Raw genomic sequence first — 21,317 nt, 5'->3', positions numbered from 1 at the left:
GTGAAAAATATCAAAACAAATATGGCTGCTTATAAGAAAAAAGAAAAGATAAAATATCGCAGGACTGAAAACATGGAGGACTTCTGCAGGATCCACGAGCGAAGACGCGACAGAGAGAGCAGGGACCAGACTGATATGTCTCTGTGTAAAAAAGAGGAAGTCCAAAGTTATTTCTCACCTTACGAATTCCAAACATCCTAAAAAGCTAAGGACAATACATCTGTGAAGGGCCAAACATCACACTCTGTTTTTCCTTCATATTTTTGTTCCTCTTAAAGATGGCGGCTCCTCCTCTCATCCGAGCACCCAGCCCACTCCCGTTTCCCGGAGCGATGGAGGAAGAGGGCGGGACGGCACCACCAGTAGGCGTGGTCTCCTTCCAGATCCAGATTGGACTGAGCCGAGAACCGGTTCTACTGGATTCTGGAGACCTGAGTCTGAGTCAAGTCCGAGAGGTGGCCTGCTCCATCATCGACCAGAAGGTAAGACAACAGAAAGGTCTGGCCCATCCTTCAGTGTCTCTATTGACCCGGGACAGTCCCAGTTTTGAGCAGTGTCCCCTGTCCCAGCAGATTTATACAAAACCAATGATTTGTCCCAATTTTATATAAGAAATGTCCAGGGGTCCCTATTTCTGACCAATCTGATGCCAACAGTGAAGAGGGGAATATATTATCATTTGTTTAGCTAAAATCACTGACTGTATATTTACATGGACATAGCTAACATACTGGCGTGACGTCCAAATAGGAAGTGAGCTTTACATTGAAAATCGTGTCCCCTCTGCTGCTGTCAGGCTCATCATTTTAATCTTAAAATGTTTGTCCTAACCCACTCTACATGATCCTAGTGAGTTTAGAATGGACAATGTTTATCAATTTAAAGTTCACAAAAGCTCTGGGGTTAGCTCTGCGGCTAGCTCAGGTGTTGGCTCTGGGGTTAGCTCTGCAGTTAGCTCTGGAGTTAGCTCAGGGGTTAGCTCTGCGGTTAGCTCTGGTGTTAGCTCAGGTGTTGGCTCTGGGGTTAGCTCTGGTGTTAGCTCTTGTGTTAGCTCTGGGGTTAGCTCTGGTGTTAGCTCTGGGGTTATTTCTGGCATTAGCTTTAGTGTTAGCCCTGGAGTTAGTTCTGGTGTTAGCTCGGCGGTTAGCTCTGATATTAGCTCTGGTATTAGCTCAGGTATTAGTTCTGGTATTAGCTCTTGTATTAGCTCTGGTGTTAGCTCTGGGGTTAGCTCTGGTGTTAGCTCTGGGGTTAGCTCTGGGGTTAGCTCTGGTGTTAGCACTGGTGTTAGCTCTGGGGCTTAGCTCTGGTATTAGTTCTGGTATTAGCTCTTGTGTTAGCTCTGGGGTTAGCTCTGGGGTTAGCTCTGGGGTTAGCTTTGGTGTTAGCTCTGGTAGTAGCTCTTGTGTTAGCTCAGCGGTTAGCTCTGGTATTAGCTCTGGTATTACCTCTGCAGTTAGCTCTGGTGTTAGCTCTGGTGTTAGCTCTAGGGTTAGTTCTGGTGTTAGCTCTGGTATTAGCTCTGGTGTTAGCTCTGCAGTTAGCTCTGCTATTAGCTCTTGTGTTAGGTCCACGGTTAGCTGTATTATTAGCTCTGGGGTTAGCTCTGGTATTAGCTCTGGTATTAGCTCTTGAGTTAGGTCCGCGGTTAGCTGTATTGTTAGCTCTGGGGTTAGCTCTGGTATTAGCTCTTGTGTTAGGTCCGTGGTTAGCTGTATTGTTAGCTCTGGGTTTAGCTCTGGGGTTAGCTCTGGTGTTAGCTTTGGCATTAGCCTCATGCTAATCCCTCTGCTCTTGTTATAATCCAGTTTGGCGTGCTGCTGTGGTTCTGTTTCTGTTTTTAAACATCCATCATCTGTGTTTGTGTCCAGGTTATTTTAAACTCTCTAAAGCTTTCTCTTTCCTCCCTCCCTCTCCCTCCTCTGAGTCACTGCTCTCTTTCCTAGTCTTTGCCACTCTCTCCCCTTATAGCCCTCTACCTCTCTCCCTGCCTTCTCTCTGTCTTTATCTATCTATCTATCTATCTATCTATCTATCTATCTATCTATCTATCTATCTATCTATCTATCTAGTTCTACCTGCCCCCTTTCTCTTTGTCTCCCCCTCTCTCCTCTCTCTCCCTCACTCCCTCTGCCTCTCTCCCTCTGCCTCTCTCCCCCCCTCTTTCCTTCTCTCTTCACATTTCTCTCTCTCTTCTGAGTCACTGCTTTCAAAAACCTATTTTCTGCTAATGTGACTTTTCGCTGAGTGCCCCCTGCTGCTGTACGTCAGTAAGTGTAATGCATAAAGCTTCTCTGTGTTCTTTAAATCCATCATATTTTATTATTATGTATTTTATATTTTTGTTTGTTCAAAGCCAAGACTTTCCCAAAACCTTCAGTCAGGATGTTACCGTGCAAAAAATAACTCCTCAAATCACAGTGAAAAGTGCTGTATACGTTTAAGTCAAAAATGCACCTGCTCTGAAAAATATTAAAAGTAAAAAGTACTTCAGAATATGTGTACTGAGATGCAGTACTTCTACTTTAGTACTTCGTTCCTTTCCTGCCGTGATAAACCGGAACAAGACTCGTGTGGTGTCAGTGTGAAATAGATAAATATTGACCTGCGCCTCAGGCTCTACTGTCTATAGAACATGAGACCTCCCCCTGACCTGTGCTGTGGAATTAGCCTAGCATGCTAACATGCACCGGCCAGCGCCCGGATCACTGTCGCAGAAAAAGAACCAGATGAAAGGGTATGCCGACGACGCCAGAATTGTTGTGAAATTTCTTATAGTAAATAACCTTTTAAAAAAAATAATATATATATATATATATATATATATATATATATATATATATATATATATATATATAAAATCAACAGAGAAGTTGTCTTGAATCAAAAAGTCTGCTGTTCTCCCCCTCAGGTGACAAATGAAAACACATACAGTGTATTTATACCATCAAAACAATCACGCCGGTTTAGTCTAATCAACGTGGCTGGAGGCCCCTAGACACAAACAAGAGATACACCCAAAACAACAGATGGTATCGCCAAGTTTAAAAAAGATCCATAACAATACAAATAAAGATTTAAGGTAAAGAAAGCCATAAAACCTGGTTTAGACCTGGTTTAGACCTGTTTTAGTCCTGATTTAGTTCTGGTTTAGACCTGGTTTAGACCTGGTTTAGACCTGGTTTAGACCTGGTTTAGACCTGTTTTAGTCCTGATTTAGTTCTGGTTTAGACCTGGTTTAGACCTAGTTTAGTCCCAGTTTAGTTCTAATTTAGGCCTGGTTTAGTCCGGGTTTAGACAAGAAGGTGACATCACCAGGACAATATACAGTTCAGATCATGGGTGAGGAGACACAGTAAGAACGCATCATTTTCAATGGAATTTGAGCAACAGAAAAAACCTTTAAGATGTGTTTAATGGCACATTGTGGAACATTCCAGTCTCAGCATAACATTGCCATGGAGACAGACCGCTAGCTTGCCTCCACAGACTTTCATTGATGCAGTCCACATGTCAAACAGTCCTCATGCTAAACAGTCCTCATGCTAAACAGTCCTCATGCTAAATAATCATCATGCTAAACAGTCCTCATGCTAAACAATCGTCATGCTAAACCGTCCTCATGCTAAACAGTCCTCATGCTAAACAATCGTCATGCTAAACAGTCCTCATGCTAAACAGTCCTCATGCTAAATAATCGTCATGCTAAACAGTCCTCATGCTAAACAGTCCTCATGCTAAACCGTCCTCATGCTAAACAGTCCTCATGCTAAACAATCGTCATGCTAAACAGTCCTCATGCTAAATAATCGTCATGCTAAACAGTCCTCATGCTAAACTGTCCTCATGCTAAACAGTCCTCATGCTAAATAATCGTCATGCTAAACTGTCCTCATGCTAAACAGTCCTCATGCTAAATAATCGTCATGCTAAACAGTCCTCATGCTAAACAATCGTCATGCTAAACAGTCCTCATGCTAAACAATCGTCATGCTAAACAGTCCTCATGCTAAACAATCGTCATGCTAAACAGTCCTCATGCTAAACAGTCCTCATGCTAAACAGTCCTCATGCTAAACAATCGTCATGCTAAACAGTCCTCATGCTAAACTGTCCTCATGCTAAACAGTCTCCATACTGAACAGTCCCAATACTAAACTATAGAATAAACTATATAATATATGTAAGCCAGTCCAGTTAAACTATAGAATAAACTCAACATTCTATCCATTTTCTTACACATATCCGGGGCCAGGTTTCGGGGGCAGCAGTTTCAGCAGGGACTCCCAGACTTCTACTCACCCCAGATGCATCCCTCAGCTCCTCCGGTAGAACCCCAAGGCGTTGCCAGGCCAGCCGAGAGACATAGTCCCTCCAGCGTTTTCTGGGTCTTGCCCGGGCCTCCTCCTGGTGGGACATGCCCAGAACATCTCCCTAGGTTCCTCTCAATGTGTAGGAGCAGCAGCTGTACTCCAAGCTCCTCTCGTGTGACAGAGCTCCTCACTCTATCCCTAAAGGTGCGCACAACCACCCTACGGAGGAAACCCATTTTGGCCGCGTGTATCCATGATCTGGTCCTTTCGGTCATTACCCAAAGCTCATGACCATAGGTGAGGGTAGAAACGTAGATTGACCGGTAAATCGAGAGCTTTGTCTAGCTCCTTCTTTACCACAATGGACCAATACAGCAACTGCATCACTGCAGACGCTGCACCGATCCGCCTGTCAATCTCATGCTCCATTTTCCCTCACTCGTGAACAAGATCCTAAGATACTTGAACTCCTCCACTTGAGGCAGAGACTCTCCACCCACCCAGAGAGGGCAAACCACCTCTTTCCGGCCGAGATCCATGGCCTCGGATTTGGAGGAGCTGATTCTCATCCCAGCTGCTTCACGCTCCAGTGCTGCAGGTCCTGGCTCGAAGAAGCCATCAGGACAACATCATCTGCAAACAGCAGAGATGAAATCCTGTGGTTCCCAAACCAGACCCCCTCTGGCCCCTGGCTGCGCCTAGAAATTCTGTCCATAAATATAATGAACAGAACCGGTGACAAAGGGCAGCCCTGGCAGAGTCCAACATGCACCAGGAACAGGTCTGACTTACTCTCGACAATGCGAACACAGCTCTTGCTCCAGTCAAACAGGGACCTGACAACCCTTAGCAAAGGGCCCCATACTCCCGGAGCAGCCCCCAAAGGACACCACGAGGGACGAGGTCGAATGCCTTCTCCAGATCAACAAAACAGATGTGGACTGGTTGGCCAAACTCCCATGAGCCCTCGAGGACCCGATGGAGAGCATAGAGCTGGTCCAGCTCAATACTCGACCACACTGCTCCTCCTGAATCCGAGGTTCGACTATCGGTTGAATTCTCCTCTCCAGTACCCTGGAATAGATCTTACTGGGAAGGCTGAGGGCTGAGGAGTGTGAGTCCCCTGTAATTGGAACACTCCCTCCGCTCCCCCTTCTTATACAGAGGGACCACCGCCCCGGTCTGTCAATTCAGTGGTACTCTCCCCGACCGCCACGCGATTTGCAGTGACATGTTAGCCAAGACAGCCCCACAAAATCCATAGAGTGCCGTCTCTTTTATTTGGTATCAATTTTCCTCCTGAGGCCACATCCAGGGAAGTTGGCTACAGTCCCATGGATCTTACATTTCTCAATAATATGTGCAACTGTAGTCACAGGAACATCAAGCTGCTTGGAGATGGTTTTATAGCCTTTACCTTTAACATGCTTGTTTATAATTTTCTTTCTAATCTCCTGAGACAACTGTTTCCTTTGCTTCCTCTGGTTCATGTTGAGTGTGGTACACACCAGGTCACCAAACAGAACAGTGACGACCTGTAGCCCTATATATAGGCCCACTGACTGATTACAAGATTGTAGACACCTGTGATGCTAATTAGTGGACACACCTTGGATTAACATGTCCCTTTGGTCACATTATTTTCAGTCTTTTCTAGGGGTACCATCATTTTTGTCCAGACCTGTTTCACGAGTTTATTTTTTTAAGTAATTCTTTTGAAGCATGGTTGCCAATGTCTGTCTTTCATTGGTTAAATTTCATAGAATTTTGATTTATTGTTACTTTTGTCAGATTCAAGTTATTTCTGTGACCATTGTGAGTTTTTCTTTCATTAACCAAAGGGTACCAACAGTTTTGTCCATGTGTGTATGAAGCCATCAGGACAATATCATCTGCAAACAGCAGAGATGAGAACCTGTGGTCCCCGAGCCGGACTCCCTTTGACCCCTGGCCGCGCCTAGGAATTCTGTCCAGAACTGGTGACAATGGGCAGCTCTGGCACAGTCCAACATTCAACAGAAACATGTCTGACTTCCTGCCGGCAATGCGAAACAACTTCTGCTCCTGTCATACATGGACCGGACAGCCCTTAGCAAAGAGCCTCAGACCCCATACTCCCAGAGCACCCCTCCAAAGGGCACCACGAGGAACATAGTTGAATTCCTTCTCCAGATCCACAAAGCACATGGACTGGTTCTCATCATAATGAGCTTCTGAACCGCTCTTGGTCTGACACGTCCCCCAGGACCTGTTTGTCATGGGTGACCCTACCAGGGGCATGAAGCCCCCGACAGCATAGCTCCCAGGATCATTCCCCTCAAACCCCTCCACCACGTTAAGGTGGTGGTTCAAGGAGAGGTATATGATAATGTTTATATGTATGTTTTTTGTTTTTTGTATGTATGTTTTTTATCTGCTCTCCTCAGAAACGAATGAAGCTAGTCCCCATGTTAAACTATAGAATAAACTATAGACTATGTTTATATTTCTTTTATCTTCTCTCTTAAACCCTCGGGGTCACCTTTAACTGTGCTCACATTTCATTCATACAAATGATTGGCTGGATTTTCTTTTAAATTTGCCAAAAGTGCAGATTTATGAAAAGTGCTAAACAAAGTAATTTGTGACACTTCGCCAGTGATGAGAGCCAAAGTGAGCAGCGTTGTCACTAATGAACGTTTAACACAAGACGGTGTCAAATCCCACTGCGGCGACAGCACCTGAACGTCTCACCTGCTCTCACCTGTTCTCACCTGTAGAAGGAGATACTTCACACCTGAGGAAGGGGGAGAGGGAGAGAGAGTGAGAGACAATTAAAGCTCCTATATTATGTGAAATTAATTCTTGTGAGCTTTAATCCATGATATAACGCTGTTACCTCCTCAAAAACAGACCTGGAGTTGTGTTTTGTTTCATTCACACATGTTTGAGTAACTCCTTATTATTAGTCTGTGAACATCTCCAAAGCTCAAAATGCTCTGTTAGTAGAGATTGGTAATTCCAGGGCTGAAAATCATCCAAATGATTCTAGTATAAAAACACAGTGGAGCACTTCCTGTATTAGCACAGAGAGAAGAATCAGCCTAAATATACAGAGTTTGTGTGTTAAACATGTGTGAATGAAACAAAACACAACTCCAGGTCTGTTTGTGATGAGGAAACATTAGAACAGATCAGAGAATAGAGTCATATAGGCCTTTCGTATCAGGCACATGAAGGTGAGACTTTGTTAAGAAGTTAGTTAGTTAGTTAGAAGAGTATCACCGAAGAAAATAAACGAAAAAACCAAGGCAGATCGACAAAATGGCATCTTAAAAATAGTGGATTAAAGATTAAACTCAAACATGAATCACTCCAAATACAACTTCAGAGGCTCAATGAGAAGAAACGACTAGAACAGGGTTATAGATCTGAAAAGTCTATAGTTTGTAAAATCGATCTGCTGTAACTTAATTAAGTCGTTACCGAGCGGGAGTCATTGTTAATAAAGCATTTCTTCATTATGAATCATGCTTCATTAAACCTCATTAAGCTGTGGTTATTACAGATTGCCGCCAAATAGAGATATGCACTTTGAACTTTTTTGACGCTGTAATAAGTACATCACAGCCGCTAACCCTCCTGAAATGTGATTCTTACTTGAGTATTTTTGTCAGTTCTTCTGGACGTGTTTAAAATGTGAACTTTGAACACAATCCTTTAATTAAAACAATAAGAAATCTACCAATATAACCACAAGATTCCCAGAAAAATTCCAATTTAATATTTTTTCCCAAATCATTCAGCCCTACTTGGAGCATAATTTTCCACTGGGACATAGCTGATATATTTTCGCTTTATCGTGCTCGTGTTAGCGTGCTAGTGTTCGCGTGCTGCAGTGGTGTTGGTGACAGATTGGTGCGTTAGACGTTTGGGGGGTGTTCTAAACAGACTGTGGAGGTGTGATCCGGATCCTGCTCCGGTTCAAACATGGCGTCTTTATTTACAAACTTGAGTCGCCCTCTCCTCTCGGAACCTTCTCCCATGTTCCGCGCTTTTGTCGGGCTCTCCGCGGGGAGCCGTGCCGTGCCGATCTGTGCCAAACGAAGCCGCGATTCACCAAAACGCGAGGTGCGAATCCCATTCTCACTCTCAAACAAAACCTCACTACAAACAGGACTCAAGTGAGAGCAGCAGGGTTTAACAACAAATATGTGAGGGTTAGTCCTGGTTTAGTCCTCGTTTAGACCTGGTTTAGTCCTTGTTTAGTCCTGGTTTGGTCCTGGTTTAGTTTTGGTTTAGACCTGGTCTTGTCCTGGATTAGACTGGGTTTAAAATAGGTTCATTTCTGGTTTAGTCCTGATTTAGATATGGTTAAGACCTGGTTCAGTTGTAGTTAAGTCCTGGTTTAACATTATGTTGAATAATCAGAGTAGGTACAGAGCAGTGGGCGGGGATAGGGGATAGGTGAAAACGGACATTTTATGAGGATGTAGAAACCAGTTGAACATGAGATGATGAGGAGCTGATGATGTCCCATTGAAAGGTCCACATGACTGTACTAATGTCCCTCGTCACACACAGACCTGCAGTTGTTTGTTTCATCCACATGTTTAACACAAACCCTGTATATTTAGGCTGAGTTCTTCTCTCAAACCGAAAACACTCATTTCAGCCCTGGATTTGTCAGTCTCTACTGAGCTAAAGGTAAAAGGAGCTGTTAATTTGAAAACTACCACTTCATGACATCACAAGGTGGAACAGAGCATTTTGAGCTTTGGAAATGTAACAGACTGATAATAAAGTGTGACTCAAACATGTGTGAATGAAACAAAACTCAACTCTAGGTGTGTATTTAAGGAGGGAACATTATAACATGGATTAAAACTCAGTTTTGTGCAAAATAGGACCTGTAATGTTTGGGTTTATCATAATCTCATGCCCAAAATAATATATAAAATATTTCAACAAATCTTTGCTAATTATCAACTAAATTATCGGAATGTGGCTCTGTCTATTAAAAAAAAAAAATCTTCAGAGTGCTTAGTCGCTCCCCCTTCAGAGCACTATCACAACACAATCAGACTGTATCGCACTAATGGAACTACTGCACATCACATACTCAAACATGCACAGATTACATCACCAGGGATGTTTTTGATGAACAGTGTTATAACACAGGAGAAAGATAAAATACATATATTTATCATAAAAGCTCTCTTTAAAGTCCGTTCCTCTCGTGGTTTTGGCCTCTGCTCCATATCGTCGTTTCTCTGTTTAAACCCTCCTCATCCTGTCAGATCCATCGTGATTTTCGATGGTTTAAAATCATTCTTCTCGGATATTTTTCAGTATTTTCCTGTATTTTGCGTTTGTCCGTTGCCGTGGAAACAGATGATAGCTCCGATTCGAGTGTCCTTCAGAAACCATTAGAGCTCCAGTGTTCAGCAAACGTGATCCCAACCATTATACAAGGACCAGGCTGAGGTTAGACGTGGTTTAGACCTGGTTTGGTCCTAGTTTAGACCTGGTTTAGTCCTGGTTTTGTTCTGGTTTAGTCCTGGTTTAGTCCTGGTTTAAACCTAGTTTTGTCCACAAAAATCATCAGCTCTAAAATCTGTGCAAACTTCAGTTGTTTTATGTGAGAAAGTAAAGCAGGTTAAAAAGGCGAGAAATAGTAGCTGTTCTCAATTAAACATTGTGAACCTTTGAGATGTAATGAGCTGTGAACGGACTTTAAAAACCCAGAGGAACATTACCTGATGACATCACCAGGTGTAACAGACTGTTGTGAGCTGTGCAGAGAAAGACAGACTAAATGAGCAGATTTACTGAAGCATGTGAATGAAACAAAACAGAACTTCAGAGGTGTTTCTGAGGAGGACACTACGTTAGAACAGAGTTAAAGTTTCACTGTGGAACATTTCATCATAGTAGAATAGAGTTAAAGCTCTAACCTAGTTCAGATCTGGTTCAGTTCATGTTTAGTGCTGGTTCAGTCCTGGTTCAGTTCCGGTTCAGTCCCGGTTCAGTCCGGGTTTAGTCCCAGTTCAGTCCCGGTTTAGTCCCGGTTCAGTCCCGGTTCAGTCCTGGTTCAGTCCCGGTTTAGTCGTGGTTTAGTCCCGGTTCAGTCCCGGTTTAGTCCTGGTTCAGTCCTGGTTCAGTCCCGGTTTAGTCCCGGTTCAGTCCCGGTTCAGTCCCGGTTCAGTCCGGGTTTAGTCCTGGTTCAGTCCCGGTTTAGTCCTGATTCAGTCCCGGTTAAGTCCTGGTTAAGTCCTGGTTCAGTCCTGGTTAAGTCCCGGTTTAGTCCTGGTTCAGTCCCGGTTCAGTCCTGGTTCAGTCCCGGTTCAGTCCCGGTTAAGTCCTGGTTCAGTCCCGGTTCAGTCCTGGTTCAGTCCTGTTCAGTCCCGGTTTAGTCCTGGTTCAGTCCCGGTTCAGTCCTGGTTTAGTCCTGGTTCAGTCCTGGTTCAGTCCTGTTCAGTCCTGGTTTAGTCCTGGTTCAGTCCCGGTTCAGTCCCGGTTTAGTCCTGGTTCAGTCCCGGTTCAGTCCTGGTTCAGTCCTGGTTCAGTCCCGGTTTAGTCCTGGTTCAGTCCCGGTTCAGTCCTGGTTCAGTCCCGGTTAAGTCCCGGTTTAGTCCTGGTTCAGTCCTGGTTTAGTCCTGGTTCAGTCCTGGTTTAGTCCTGGTTCAGTCCTGGTTCAGTCCCGGTTTAGTCCTGATTCAGTCCCGGTTCAGTCCTGGTTCAGTCCTGGTTCAGTCCTGGTTTAGTCCTGGTTCAGTCCCGGTTCAGTCCTGGTTCAGTCCTGGTTCAGTCCTGGTTCAGTCCTGGTTTAGTCCTGTTCAGTGCTTTAGTCTCTCTTCAGCCTCTATATAAAACCTTACATAAAGACATCATACACACAGAAAGGTGAGATGAAGCTGTGGTCCTCCGCTGCCATGGCGACCATGGCTGCTGCTGCCGTGGCGACCGCTGCCTCCCGCTGCTGTGGCGACGAATGATGCCCTGCTGCCATGGCGACGGGATGATGCAGGACACGAGGAGGGGGCTTTGTTCAGAGATGAAAGAACTGAGAATGACACAGAGAGTAATGAGACCACTTATGTCCTGCTGCAGTCCTGATTTAGACCGGGTCTAGTCCTGGTTCAGTCCTGGTTCAGTCCTGGTTTAGTCCTGGTTTAGTCCTGGTTCAGTCTTGGGTTAGTTCTGGTATAGACTGTGGTGTAGTCTTGGTATAGAACTGATTCAGACGTGGTTTAGACCTGATTCAATCCTGGTTTATCGTCATACAGAGTCTGGTGCTTTGATGATAATAAACAGGGGGCGAGCGAGCAGTGCTGTGAACAGGCCTGACGGAGGAGAGAGAGCTGAGGCTTTAGAACAAAGACAAGTGTCATGTGACTCAAAGGTCCCGTATCACACTCACCAAAAACAGACCATTCACACATGTTTATTCCATATTTAGGCTCTAGGTTCTTCTCTAAAACTGAAAACACTCTGTTCCACCTCGTGATGTCATGTGGTAAACTCAACACACCTTCACTAGAATCATTTAGATCATTTCACACCTGGAATTGTCAATCTCTACTGAACTAAAGGCAAAAGGAGCTGTTAACTACTTCTTTATGACATCACAAGGTGGAACAGAGCATTTTGAGCTTTGGAGAGAGCTTTTGGAGAACTAAAACCTGCCATACCTGCATTTTTTCAAACAGTGAAGGAAGTCTGTATTTAAATCTATCCCCCTCTCTCTCCATGCCTTTGTTCTTTTGCTATCTCTTCTTTCCTTCCCCATTTCACCCCCTCTGCCCCCTGCATCCCTCTCTCTGTCTGTCAGCTCCCAGAGTGTGGGTTCTATGGGATGTACGAGAAGATCCTTTTGTTCCGTCATGACTCATCTTCGGAGAACGTTCTGCAGCTGCTGCGCTCGGCCAGTCAGATCCAAGATGGCGACCTGGTGGAGGTGATACTGTCAGGTAACTGCAGCATTATAACATACAGGTGTGTGAAACAGATCCAAAATGGAGGCCCTACTCTCAGTTTACTGTACTATAACATACTGACCCAAGATGGCGGACCATATAATGACATGCAAGATGGAAGTCATTCCCTCAGGTAACTACACAAATATAACATAGTGTCAGATGCCCTCCCCGTGTGTCAGATGCCCTCCCCATGTGTCAGATGCCCTCCCCATGTGTTAGATGCCCTCCCCATGTGTCAGATGCCCTCCCCCTGTGTGTCAGATGCCCTCCCCGTGTGTCAGATGCCCTCCCCGTGTGTCACATGCCCTCCCCGTGTGTCAGATGCCCTCCCCGTGTGTCACATGCCCTCCCCGTGTGTTAGATGCCCTCCCCGTGTGTCAGATGCCCTCCCCATGTGTTAGATGCCTTTCCTTCCTCCTATATCCCTGCATGTCAGATGCCCTTCCATCCTCCTTGTAGTATCAGACTAAGATGGGGGCAGGTCAGATGTCTGCAGTTAATCTGTAGATGCTGTGGTGTGTCAGATGCCCTCCCAGATGTTGTACTGTGTCAGATGCCCTTCCAGATGTTGTGTTGCTGTTGCATAAACACAGCGGGAGAATGGAGCTCGTCTCTGATAGAAATGATCAGGAAAAAACACATTTATGGGTTTGTTTTTAGGAGATTTCTTATAAAAAATACCAGATTTTTTGTAGTTTTTCAAAGGCAGAGGAGGTGGTCAGATTGTGCTAAATACTTTGCCTTCATGTTTCCTCTCCTCCTCCTCTCCTCCTCTCTTCCCTCCTCTCCTCCCTCCTCTCCTCCTAAGCATCCTTCAGCCAGAACGCACCAGGCGCCCCAAACAAAAACATAAACAATAATTTTAATAAATAGGGTAATTTCCCGGCGCAGAATGTGTAATCAGAGTGCTTTGGAGCCACGTGGGGGAGAGTTTGGGACCAAAGGAAATCTGGCCACTGCCGAAGCACGCGCCACTCGGAACGCACTCGGAACGCCGGCACAACTAAACATTTACAAATACTGCTAACAAGATATTCATCAGAGAGAGGGAGGGAGGGAGGGAGGGAGAGAGGGAGGGATTGAGGGATGGAGAGAGAGAACAAGAGAGTGAAAGAGAGAGTGCATGTCAGGAGAGAAATACAGATAGAGAGGGAGAAGGGGAGGGAGAAAGCGAGGGAGAGCGAAAGAGAAAGGGAGAAGGAGGAATAGAACAAAGTGACAGAAAAGACAGAGAGATAGAAAAGGAGAGTGAAAAATGAGAGAGCAGGAGTGTGGGAGAGAGAGACAGAGAAAGATGGAGTGCATATGAGGAGAGAAATAGGGATCCTGAAGAGTCCTGAACCAGGTTTAGTCCTGGTTTAGTCCTGGTTTAGTCCAGGTTTAGTCCTGGTTTAGTCCTGGTTTAGTCCCGGTTTAGTCCCGGTTTAGTCCTGGTTTAGTCCTGGTTTAGTTCTGGTTTAGTTCTGGTTTAGTCCCGGTTTAGTCCTGGTTTAGTCCTGGTTGGGAATATAACCGCTGACCACTGTGCCACTGTGCAGAGTGTATCTAGTTTGTTGTGATGTACTTGGGACGTTTTACATTGGAAACCTGGGTATAAAGCTGCACTAAAGTCCCACAGCTGCCCCGGGGCACTCTAGCGGAGGAGTGGCTGTATTTCTGTGGCCCTCTCACACATACGTATATGTTCTCTCTATTAATCATTTAAAAACATGAACAGTTTTTAAATAATAATAATTATTATTGTAGTGAAACATTTTATTTGGATTCTGCATGAAAAGAGTAAACACTCTCCCAGCTGTTCCAAACCTGAGCCTTGATCATTCCTCTCTGTGATGAGTTTGTAGACAACTGCTCTTTGAAATTAACAGATCCAAAAGATTCGGATCCCATAAAAGAGCCGGAAGTCCCTCCCATCTACACCTTTGGTGTCATATGTCTCTTTAGTGTTAACCACAGGACTTCCAGAGCCGTCCTCACTGTCTCTTTGTCCTGTCTCAGCTGCCCCGGGGCACACTGGCAGAGGAGTGGCTGTCATTCCATGCCTTTGGTCTTACACCTGTTTTCTCTTGTTTTAGCTTCGGCCACAGTAGAAGACTTCCAGATCCGTCCTCACTGTCTCTTCGTTCACTCGTACAGAGCTCCGGCGTTCTGTGATCACTGTGGAGAGATGCTGTGGGGGCTGGTCAGACAGGGGCTCAAGTGTGAAGGTGAGACTGGGTTTAGACCTGGTTTAGACCTGGATTAGACCAGGTTTAGACTTGGTTTAGACCAGGTTTAGACAAGGTTTAGACGAGGTTTAGACCTGGTGTAGATGGGGTTTAGACCGGATTTAGACCTAATTTAGACAGGGTTTAGACCAGGTTTAGACTAGGTTTAGATTGGGTTTAGACCTGGTTTAGACAAGGTTTGAACAAGGATTATACCTGGTTTGGGTTTACACCGGATTTAGACCTGGTTTAGACCAGGTTTAGTCCTGGTTTAGATTGGGTTTAGAACTGGTTTAGAGTGGGTTTACACCTAGTTTAGTCCTGGATTATTCAAGGTGTAGATCGGGTTTAGTCCTAATGTAGACTAGACTAATTTACACTTTCTTTACAGTAGGTTTAGGCCTGGTCTTTTTTTTCTGAAGCAGGTCCTGGTTCAGAGTTTGTTTAGTCCTGGTTTAGTCCAATTCACTTTCTATTTACAAACTGTGGCCTCTCTCGCTGTAACTGCTGCTGTCAGACTCATCATTCTGACCTTAAAATGTTCGTATTAATCCGCTCTACATGATCCTAGTTTTTTTTTTATTTCACTATTTTGTCCCTAAATCAAGATCTGAACATTCAAAACAGACCAGTCACGTGCCTTCTTTTCCCGAGATCACTTTTTCTAGCATTAGCAACACATTTGATTGAAAGTGCCCACCCCGTGCCAAACCAGCAGTGCAGGTGGGAGGGGGCATTACCTTCAGCAGCCTCGCTCATGATTGTCTCTTTGGTTGCTATGATACCCGCGCTCGGATTTTCAAATATGATCCTTCATTATAGATTCACCCTGGTCACTGCTCGCCTCACTTCATTTGGAGCAGGACACTGTGGGTGACGTCGCACTCACTTAGTCTGTTTCTTTATACAGTTTATGGTCTGACCTGGTTTAATAGTGATTTTAGTTGGGTTCTGGGTTCATCCTGGGTTCAGTCCTGGTTTAAACTTGACAGTGACCTGGTTTCAGACCTGGTTTAGTCCTTACTCTGACTTGTTTTGACCCTGGCTCTTGTCTTGCAGGTTGCGGGTTGAATTACCACAAGCGCTGTGCCTTTAAGATCCCCAACAACTGCAGCGGCGTGCGTAGACGTCGTGGGTCAAACGTGTCCTTGGGCGGGGGTCTGGGTGGGGGTCTGGGTGGACTAGGTCTTGGACTTGGTCTTGGGACTTTGGGGAACCGACCTCTTTCTGCTGAACCGTCTCCTCCGCACTACTCTGACGACGCTCTGCTGGTACGGCCTCTTATGTGCTACTGGCCCTTTTCACCACATCGCTCGGAGAGTTCCTGTCCTCTCAGAAATCTTCACTTACTGCTCCATTCATACCTCCGATTCCCCCTCTTCTTACTGTCTTCTCCCTTTTTCTCCACTTCTTCTCCCTCTCTGTTGCCCCTCTTCTCCCTTTCTTCTCCTCTCTTCCGTTTCCCCTCTTTTTTCCCTCTTTTCTTCCCCTTTTCTCCATTTCTGCTCCCTCTCTCCCCAACCATTGCTCTCTCTCTTCCTCCTTCTTCTCTCTCTTCTCCCCCTGTTCTCCATCTCTTCTCTCTCTCCTCTCTCTCTCTTCTCCCTCTGTCTTCCTTCTCTTCACCCCCTCTTCTCTCTCTCTTCTCCCTCTCTTTTCCCCTCTTCTGTCTCTCTTTTCCCCCATTTCTCCCCCCTCTTTTTCTACTGTTCTCTCTCTCTTCTCCCTCTCTTTTCCCCTCTTCTCCATCTCCTCTTCCCCTCTTCTCCCCCTCCTCTCCCTCTCTTCTCCCTCTCTTCCTCCTCTTTTCTCCCCCTCTTCCTCCTCTTTTCTCCCCCTCATCTCTCTCTCTTCTCCCCCTCCTCTCTCCCTCTCTTCTTCCTCTCTTCTCCCCCTCCTCTCTCCCTCTCTTCTCCCCTCCTCTCTCCCTCTCCTCTCCCCCTCCTCTCTCCCTCTCTTCTCCCTCTCTTCTCCTCCTCCTCTCTCCCTCTCTTCTCCTCCTCCTCTCTCCCTCTCCTCTCCCCCTCCTCTCTCCCTCTCTTCTCCCCCTCCTCTCCCCCTCCTCTCCCCCTCTTCTCCCCCTCCTCTCTCCTCTCTCTCTCTTTCTTCTCATTCTCTATGTGGAGTCATCAGACTGATCAGAGCAGGTTTATCTCTTTACTCCAGAGTCAGTGCTTGTGTCTCAGACTGATACTAACTGTGGTAACTGATGTTAAAGTGGAGATGACAGGTCGCTCTCCTTATTTTACTAAAACAAAAATGTTACTAAAAATCTTAGTCTTCTCTACTTTTTTTTATTTTGGTGCAGTAGATAATTGTACTTCCTGGTTGAACATGGGCAGCAGATTTGACACATAGAGGTATGTTATCATGTCATCTGGCAAACATGATGTTAACAAGGGCCAAAACGTCTCTAAATGACATAATAGTTCTGATTAGACTAATAAAAATAAAAAAAACAACAGCTTTATATAGTGAAATGAAGGTTTAAAGTGTAAGAAAAAAATACTTCCTTGTGAGTAAATGGTAACAGTTGATGACATACAATTGAAACTAAAACTAAAACGTTTACATACAAGATATGCTTTTTTCTCACTGTCTGACATGAAATGAGGCAAAACTTTTCCTGTTTTAGGTCAATTACCAAAATTATTTCTGTTTGTTAAATACCAGAATAATGAGAAAAGGAGGAAGTTTACATACACTTCATTAATATTTGGTACCAGTGCCTTTAAACTCTATGACTTAGGTCAAATGTTTTGGATTTCCTTCCATAAGCTTCTCACAATAGTTGACATTAATTCTGGCCCATTCCTCATGACAGAACTGGTGTAACTGAGCCAAGTTTGTGGCCGTCTTGCTCACACATGCCTTTTCAGGTCTGTTCATACATTTCAATAAGATTGAGATCAGGTCTTTGTGATGGCCACTCCAAAACATTGACTTTGTTATCCTTAAACCACTTTGTAACCAGTTGGCAGTATGCTTCAGGTCATTGTCCATTTGGAAGATTCATTTGATCCCAAGCTTTAACTTTCTGGCTGAAGTCTTGAGATGTTGCGTCAGTATTTCCACATAATTTTCTTTCCTTCCCCCCTTTTTCCAACGTAGCAATGCTCGTTATGGTCAAATAGTTTAATTTTAGTTTCATCAGACCACAGGACACGTCTCCAGAAATGAAGATCTTTGTCTCTGTGTGCGTTTGCAAACTGGAATCTGTTTTTTCCATGTTTCTTTTGGAGTGGACTGTCTTCTTCCTGCAGACTGTCCTCTCAGTCCATGTCAGTACAGTCCTCGTTTCACTGTGGATAATGACACACTCTTATCAGCTTCAGCAGCATCAAAGCACGTTCATCTCTGGGACATGTCTCCGTCCTGAGCGGTGTGATGCTGGACAGTCCCATGGTGTTTATACTTGTGTATAATAGTTTGAACAGATGAACGTGGAACCTTCAGGCATCTGGAAATTGGACCAAGGATGAACCAGACTTGTGCAGGTCCACAGTTCTCTTCCTGATATCTGGTCTGATTTCTTTTGACTTTCCCATGATGTTACACAAAGAAGCAGTGTTTTTCAGGTGTGTCTTCAAATACATCCACAGGTTTGTCTCTAAGTAACTCAAATGTTGTCAATAAACCAATCAGAAGCTTCTAAAGACATGACATCATCACCTGGGTTTTCCAAATAGTTTAAAGGCACAGAAATCTTATTATATGTACAAATCTGACCTTGAAAAAAGTCATGAAAATGTATTAAATCTTACTCTCATTATTCTGACTTTTTTTTTTCAAATTCAGAAATAATTTTGTTAATCCTAACTGACCTAAAATAGGAAAAGTTTAGTCTGATTTCATGTCAGACAGTGAGAAAAAAGTATATGTGTCTTTTTACATAGTGTATGGAAAATTCTGGTTTCAACTGTAGGTAAAAGACATAGATTGTATATATAAATGGATATAGCTAACGATCTAGCTGCTGCGTTCCAAACAGGAAGTGGGCAAGCTTTTGGCTCCATGGTCTTTGGCTCTAGTTCACTTATTATTGAAAATCTGTGGCCCCTCTCTCTGTAACTACTGCAGTGAGCCTCGTCATTTTTATCTTAAAATGTTTGTATTAACCCGCTCTGCTTGATCCTGGGACCTTTATTTTGCTAATCCGACGCTATAACTGCTAACGTTGATGAGCACAGGTACTGTCCCATCAATCCAAGTCAGAATTACAAAAATACATGCGCCAAATATACTTTAAAATAGCACTACAATCTGAATGATTCACTTTAGATGTGTTGTTTTGACATTAGATTAGATGTTTCCTCTGGTGTTTACGTTGTACTAAAGGTCTACTGATTTGTTTTAGCGAGACTCTGCTGATTCCACATAGACACTGCATGGAGTAAGTGAGGATTCAGAAGTGGCCCAGCAATATGGTGAAAAGGCCCATTCTTGATGTTTTAGAGATTGTAAAGTGTTGGTTTTCATTGAAATATTCACTTCTCTCCTCCAGTCTCCAGTCAGCCCCAACATGGAGGTGAGTGATATGAGCACATTGTTTTAAATCTGCACATCTGATTTACTGTTCTGTGTTGGTTCAATCACATGACCTTTTCCTGTGATGAGCACCATTTTTAGGACTTTTCACCTTTCAAAAGATAATGTTAATGTTGCATCATTTGAAACCCATTGAGACCAGGCTTCAGGACAAAGAAACAGAAACTGAATCTAATTCCAGTTCTCTTCTCCCCCTCTTCTCCCACTCTTCTTCCTCCCTCTCTCCTTCAGAAGTCCCAGTTGGACTTCCTCCCTGGCCGTGAGCGTAGGTCTAGTTCTCAGTCGTACATCGGGCGTCCCATCGAACTGGACAAAATGCTCCACAGAATCAAAGTCCCTCACACCTTCCTCATCCACTCCTACACGAGGCCCACGGTCTGCCAGGTCTGCAAGAAGCTGCTCAAGGGCATCTTCAGACAGGGACTACAGTGTAAAGGTAAGGCCTAGAAAAGACTAAGTCAGGTTTAACAAAGACTGGGACTCCAGTGTAAAGGTAAGGCCTAGAAAAGACTAAGTCAGGTTTAACAAAGACAGGGACTTCAGTGTAAAGGTAAGGCCTAGAAAAGACTAAGTCAGGTTTAACAAAGACAGGGACTCCACTGCAAGGGTAAGACAGAGGGTTTAACTAAGTCAGATTTAACTAAGACCTATGGTCTGCCAACATCTTCAGACAGAGACTCCATTGTAAATGTAAGAGAGAGGGTTTAAAGAAGTCAGGCTTAACTAAGTTAGGTTTAACTAAGACAGGGCATCAGTAAGTAAGGTACGTCAGGTGTATCTAAGGCTTACAGTCTGCTAGATCAGCGAGTAGCTGCTCAAAGGGATCTTCAGAGAGGGACTTCACTGCAAAGGTGAGCGCAAAGTCTAAGTCTGGTTTAACTAAGACAGGGGCTCCAATGCAGGGGTAAGAAAGAGGGTTTGATGAACTAAGTCAGGTTTGTCTAAGCCCTATAATCTGCTAAATCTGCAAGATTCTGCTCAAGAGCATCTTCAGACAGGCACTTGAATCCAAAGATGAAACTACAGGTTATGAGACAGGTTTATAATAAGACAGGGACTCCAATGAAAGGATAAGAGATGGTTTTAAATAAGTCACGTTTAAACAAGTCTACCAGGTCTCCAAGAAGCTCATCTTCAGACAGGGACTGCAAGCCTAAGTGCAAGTCAGGGGCTCCAATACAACGGTAAAACAGGTCAGGTTAAACTAAGGCAGGGGTTCCAATATAAAGGTAAAGGCTAAGATTCATCCAAATTTGGTTTAACAATAACTCAGATTTATCAAAGACAGGGGCTGCAACGTAAAGGTGAGAGCTAAGATAAGTCTAATTTTGATTTAACTAATGTAAATGTAAGAAAGATGATTTAAATAACAAGGTCTGCAAAGGTGAGAGCGCAGAAAAGTTTGTGATAACAGAAACCTGCACCATGTGATCATGGTCAATCAGCACGACGCAGATAAAGCAGATCTACCGCGGTCTCAAAGCAGGACTAGGCTAAATCGTAACTAACTTTTAAGCACATTGAGGATAAAAAAAAAAAAGGTAAAAATAGAAAATATAGAAGAATTGCTTAAAAATCTGCCGTTTAGGAAAGTACCGTGAAGCCCAAACTGACATCACAATAGAGGGGGCGGAGTCTTATGCAGGTTATGTTATATTTCCAGGCGGTAAGACAGAGGGTTTAACTAAGACTGGCTCAACTAAAACAGGAACTCCAGTGCAAGGGAAAGGTACAGCGCTTCCAGAAGTCGGGTTTAACTAAGACAGAGGCTCCAGAGTGAAGTGAAAGTTTGGGTTTACATGTTTTTAGTGTGTAGTTTGTGCCTCGTTTGTGCAGACCAAACATTTGTGAATGTGTCTTGGATTAGAAGAACATGTGTGTGAGTGTAAGCTGCTTTTGTGTGTGTTACCATGGTGATATTTATACGCATCTCTATTCTCTGATGTTCCTCAGACTGCAGATACAACTGCCACAAACGGTGCGCCACCAAAGTCCCCAACAACTGTCTGGGAGAAGTGTCCAGGAATGGAGGTGAGTTTGAGTCTCAAGGTACTGACCAGGATCACAACCAGATCTGAGGAGAGTCCAGCAAGGTCCTCCTGACCAGATCAAACTTTAAGGGAGGATTATGAGCTTTCTACCATGTTATAACGCCGTTCCCTCCTCAAAGACAAGACGTTTTAGATGTCACCTATGTATGTCTCTCGAGCACTATTCAAACCCTCCTTACAGTTAGCAGTACGCCCTGTGCAAGACTCCACCCACAAGCCCACATCACCCATGATCCC

General features: G+C 44.3%; 1 protein-coding gene across 2 annotated transcripts in view; it reads left to right on the top strand.

Annotated features, from left to right (window-relative positions):
• Nucleotides 1-325: 325 nt before the first annotated feature.
• The window catches only part of prkd1 (protein kinase D1), a 34,688-nt gene continuing 13,696 nt past the window's right edge, over nucleotides 326-21,317 (top strand). Inside the window, exons 1-7 of one of the 2 annotated variants that reach the window (XM_055231369.1) lie at nucleotides 326-482; nucleotides 12,127-12,265; nucleotides 14,350-14,481; nucleotides 15,541-15,752; nucleotides 18,986-19,009; nucleotides 19,264-19,465; nucleotides 20,983-21,060. In XM_055231369.1, the coding sequence (XP_055087344.1) occupies nucleotides 333-482; nucleotides 12,127-12,265; nucleotides 14,350-14,481; nucleotides 15,541-15,752; nucleotides 18,986-19,009; nucleotides 19,264-19,465; nucleotides 20,983-21,060 (937 nt within the window). In that variant the 5' untranslated portion in view covers nucleotides 326-332. Of the gene's footprint in view, nucleotides 483-12,126; nucleotides 12,266-14,349; nucleotides 14,482-15,540; nucleotides 15,753-18,985; nucleotides 19,010-19,260; nucleotides 19,466-20,982; nucleotides 21,061-21,317 lie in introns of both variants that reach the window. The other variant, XM_033988118.2, reaches the window with a different exon arrangement.

This window comes from Periophthalmus magnuspinnatus, chromosome 22 (genome assembly GCF_009829125.3).
Source record: "Periophthalmus magnuspinnatus isolate fPerMag1 chromosome 22, fPerMag1.2.pri, whole genome shotgun sequence".
In the NCBI taxonomy this organism is placed as follows: domain Eukaryota; kingdom Metazoa; phylum Chordata; class Actinopteri; order Gobiiformes; family Gobiidae; genus Periophthalmus; species Periophthalmus magnuspinnatus.
The sequence above is the reverse complement of the archived record's forward strand: the minus strand, read 5'-3'. Positions and strand labels throughout refer to the sequence as shown.